General features: G+C 67.1%; 1 protein-coding gene across 1 annotated transcript in view; it reads right to left on the minus strand.

The window, feature by feature from the left end:
• Positions 1-4,186, minus strand: part of CASKIN1 (CASK interacting protein 1) — a gene marked incomplete at its 3' end in the record, with an annotated part of 26,089 nt that overhangs the window by 9,205 nt on the left and 12,698 nt on the right. The window contains 4 exon segments of the mRNA XM_031061074.1: positions 285-380; positions 463-608; positions 710-807; positions 2,758-2,809. Coding sequence (XP_030916934.1) covers positions 285-380; positions 463-608; positions 710-807; positions 2,758-2,809 — 392 coding nt within the window.

The raw sequence follows: 4,186 nt of genomic DNA on the forward strand, positions 1-4,186 counted from the left end.
CCCTCCAGCAGCCTCGGGACCTCACAGTGCCCCCGATCCGCCCCAGGAACCTCACAGTGCCACTGTGCCCCCCTGGGAACCTCACAGTGCCCCTGCCCCCCTGGGAACCTCACAGCACCCCCGTCCCCCCCGAGGCCTCACAGTGCCACTGTGCCCCCCTGGGAACCTCACAGTGCCCCTGTCCCCCTGGGAACCTCACACTGCCACTGTCCCCCTGGGACCTCACAGTGCCCCTGTCCCCTCCCAGTCCCACTCTGGGGTCACCCGGTCCTGCAAGAACTTACCCCGACCCGGCCAAACTCGCATGCCAGGTCCAGGGGTGTCTTCCCCGAGTTGTCCATGATGCAGGGGTTGGACTGGTGCTGCAGGAGCATCTCCGACTGGGGACAAGCCAGACCCCGACGCGGTGAGGGCAGGGCTGGAGGGGTGGCACCCCCCCTGCCAGCCCCGTGCCCTCCGTACCACGTCGTAGTGCCCGTGCTGTGCTGCCAGGTGCAGGGGGATCTGGCCCTCGTCCGACGGGATGTTCACAGAGGAACCTGCCTTCAGCACCATTTTCATGGGCTCCTTCTTGCCCTGCCAGGCTGCGTAGTGCAGGGGCCGCATGCCTGCAGGGGCAAGAAGCCGTGAGCCTTCCATGTGAGCCTTCCATGTGCCAGCGCAGCAAGCAGAGCCTGCGGGGGCACGGGGCGGGGGACCCGGGACTCGCCTTTGTTGTCCTTGATGTCCACGGCAGCCTGTGCCTCCAGCAGCAGCGAGATGAGCTCTGTGTTGCCGTTAAGTGCTGCATGGTGCAGAGCCGAGAACCTGGGCACCGAGCTGGTGTCAGGGGCCACTGTCCCTTCCACAGCCCTGCCAACCCCTGCCCAGCACCAACCTGCACCTGTGCAGCACCTGGGGCTGCTCTGCCCTCCATGTGCCCATGTCCCTGGGAAAGCCACCCCCACATCCCTGTGTGGGCTTTGGGGTGAGAGCTGCTGCAGGCTTGGGAATGCTGAGACCCCGCCGGGCTGGAGGTGCTGGGCAGGGCAGGCACGGAGGGTGGGGATGCCAGGGAGCCCCCTCCCCAGTGACCCACTTCCCCAGGCTGGCCCCATGAGCACAGATGGCAGCGCTGCCGTGCCCGGTGCCGGGCCTGGCTGTGGGGTGGGGAAAGCCCCCGGCCCCGCACCCCTCTGCTCTGGCAGCTCCCGGAGGCTCCCGCCTGGGAAGCAGGCCAGGAGCTGACCTACTTGTGCTCCCAGCAGTGGCATCCTCCTCCGTGCGGCTGCGCTGGCCCCCACCGTGCTGCCGCTCGGGGCCCTGGCCCTGCGCAGCGTCCCCATCCCCTCCCCAGGGCCACCCCACTGTCACCGCCGGAGCATGGGGGCCCCCAGGACACGCTGGTCTGTGGCTGTCCGCTGCCCGAGGGGCTGGTGTGGGGGACAATCCCCTGGCCCTGTTCCCCAGTGCCCACGGAGCTGTGGCTGCCATCCCCGGCGGGGAGCGGCGATGTGAGCAGACAGCCTGCACAGGAGGCCGATCCCCAACGTCTGCCTGGGAAATGTCAACATTTTCCGCTCCAGCGCCCTGCTCGGATCCGCTCAAGATGGTGCAAATCGCAGCCTGCCCCGGGGCTGCCTCGGGGGCTTCCCTCGGGCACCTCATGGCCCAGCCGGCCACCTCGGCCACGAGCAGGGGAGCAGGGCACCGGGGCCAGCACGGGGACACCGGTGTGCTCACTCACGTGGGGACACCAGCGCAGTGTCACCCACACGGGGACACCAGCACGGTGCTCACCCACAGCACTCCCAGCCTGGAATGAGCCAGCACTGCCGGGATGGGGAAACTGAGGCACAGGGCTCGCACAGAGCAGAGCACAGCCAGGCTGCAGCCTGCATCCCAGGGGATCCTTTCCAGGAGCAGTGCCTGAGGCTGGAGGCTGCTCCCCAGGTGCTGCAGCACCCCCTGAACCTTCCAGGAGCCGGACTGCAGCTCCCCAGCCCTGCCCCGATGCTCAGCCCTCCTCCCCAGCCCTCCTGTGGCCTCCTGGCTCTGCTGAGCCCGAGGTGGCCCCTGGGGTGGTGCCCCTTGCTCCTGGCACAGCGATGAGCTGGCAGGTACCAGGGGATGCCCACTGCCACCGCCCTGGTGATGAGGATGAGGAGGAACCGGGCTGCTGTGGCCGTACATCCCCAGGGCATGGCCTCCCGTTCTGCTGCTCTCCCTGGCATTGCCCTGGCACGGCAGAGCCATCCAAGGGAACAAGTGGCATCACATCGTGCTGCTGCCCCGCTCAAGCAGGATCTCGGGATGGGGACAGCCGGGGGCAGCTGCTGCCCAGCCCCACAAGCAGCACTCCCAGGGCAGCACCCCCTGTGCGGGGCCCCAGCTGCCTCCCTGCAGCCTCATTAGTGTGATTAGCAGGGTGTCTGCGGCCCCTTCCTGCTGCTCCTGCCCCTTGGATGTGGCTGGGGAGCACCACCCGTGCCTGGCGGGGTCACCGCTCTCCCACCCGGCTCCCCACAGGGCTGAGCTCCCGAGGAGCCCCCCAGGGCTGGGAAAAGTGTGGTGAGATGTGGGCACAGCCCTGCCTCTGCCGGGTGCAGGCAGGGCTCAGCCACGTGCGCTAATGGGGCCAGAGCCCTGGAGCTGGCAGCTCGGGGAGCCTGGCATTCCCAAACAGGCACTGGGCACTCCCACAGCAGGGGCACGCCGTGCTCACAGCGCCCCACAGCACCCCACAGCACCCGCACCCGGGCCTGGGCTCCCACTCACCCGTCCGTGTCTTGGAAGTTGACATTGACTCTCTTTGCTGATCCGAGGAGCTCTGGAAGGGAGGGAAGGGGACAGGGGCTTAGAGGAGGTGGCTGGTGCAGGGACAGAGGGCACACCAGGGAGGTGATGTGCTGGCAGCTCCAGGTTTCCTGCCTGCCAAGGCTGGGGCTCCCTGCAGCTCCGCAGGCGCTGTGTGCGGCTGAACCTGCAGGCAGGACGCCCAGGGTGGGGGTCCCTGCTGAAGGTGGCAGAGCCCGGGGGCTCCTCCTGGCACCAGGTTCTGCCCATTCTCCCCTGGGGTTCCCCCCGGCTCCTCCACCCAGCTGAGGCTCTGGAATGGCCCCGTGCAGCCCCCCTGGGCAGAGCTCAGCACATTCCCCTGTACCCCCAGCCCCCCAGCACTGCCCTCCCCACCCTTCTGGGAAATCAAACCGCGCCGGGGCAATCCAATTAGCAGCACGAGGAAGGATGGAGCCAGATTTACATAAGATTTACCCGAAAAATGCCACTCAGGCTTTCCAGTGAGCTGCTCTTCCCACAGCGGGAGCAGGAGAAGGAGGAGGAGGGTGGGAGCAGCACGGCAGAGCCCCGAGTGGGGGACCCACACAGCGAGCACAGCTCCAGCCCTGTGTCCATGGGAGAGGACCCAAAGGCTGCATGGCCCGGCAGGGAGAATGGGCAAAGGCACTCCAAGCCAGGGACAAGCTCTTGCTGGGAGAAGCTGGCTGGAAGGGGCTGCTTCAGGCAGAGAAAGGGAATGTGGGGCCAGAGAGACACTCCCTGTGCTCCTTGGCCATGGCCTTACTCTCTCCCCCTCTACCGTGTCCCCTTGTCGGTGTCCCCGTGTTTATTGAATTATTGGACACGAGGGCTGTGCCGCAGCCCAGGAGCCTCTGCCTGGACAAACAGGGCTCAGAGGGCACCAGCAGCAGGAGGTGTGGCTGTGTCCAGCCCTGACCTCAAACCTGGGCAGTGGTGCTGGGCTGAGCCAGCCCTGCCCAGGCCACACAGCACGGATGGGCCCAGGACAGAGGCTCTGGCCCCAGAGCTGCCTGCCCCCTGCGCTCCAGGGCTGCCCACGAGCTGCAGGACATTTGCTAATGCTGACACAGCCCCGTGTGACAGGTGACAACTGCAGAGGACAGGTTCTATCAGACACAGCACCACCCTCCAGCCGCCAGGTGCCCAGGCTCTCCTCCCAGATGAGGTGCCTCATGTGGGATGAGAAGTGGCACTGCAGGGTGCCTGGAGAGGGACGGGGACACCATGGGGTCCCCAGGGTGTGGTGAGGGACAGAAATGCCACAGAAGCCCCCAGATGCCATCCCTGCCATGGCATCCCCATGCTCCCCTGGGAAGAGCCGCACATTGGTGGTGGGCAGAGCCCCTGTGACACCGGCACTGCCCCAGTCCCCGCAGCCCCGTGCTGG

This window comes from Geospiza fortis, unplaced genomic scaffold (assembly GCF_000277835.1).
Source record: "Geospiza fortis unplaced genomic scaffold, GeoFor_1.0 scaffold213, whole genome shotgun sequence".
In the NCBI taxonomy this organism is placed as follows: domain Eukaryota; kingdom Metazoa; phylum Chordata; class Aves; order Passeriformes; family Thraupidae; genus Geospiza; species Geospiza fortis.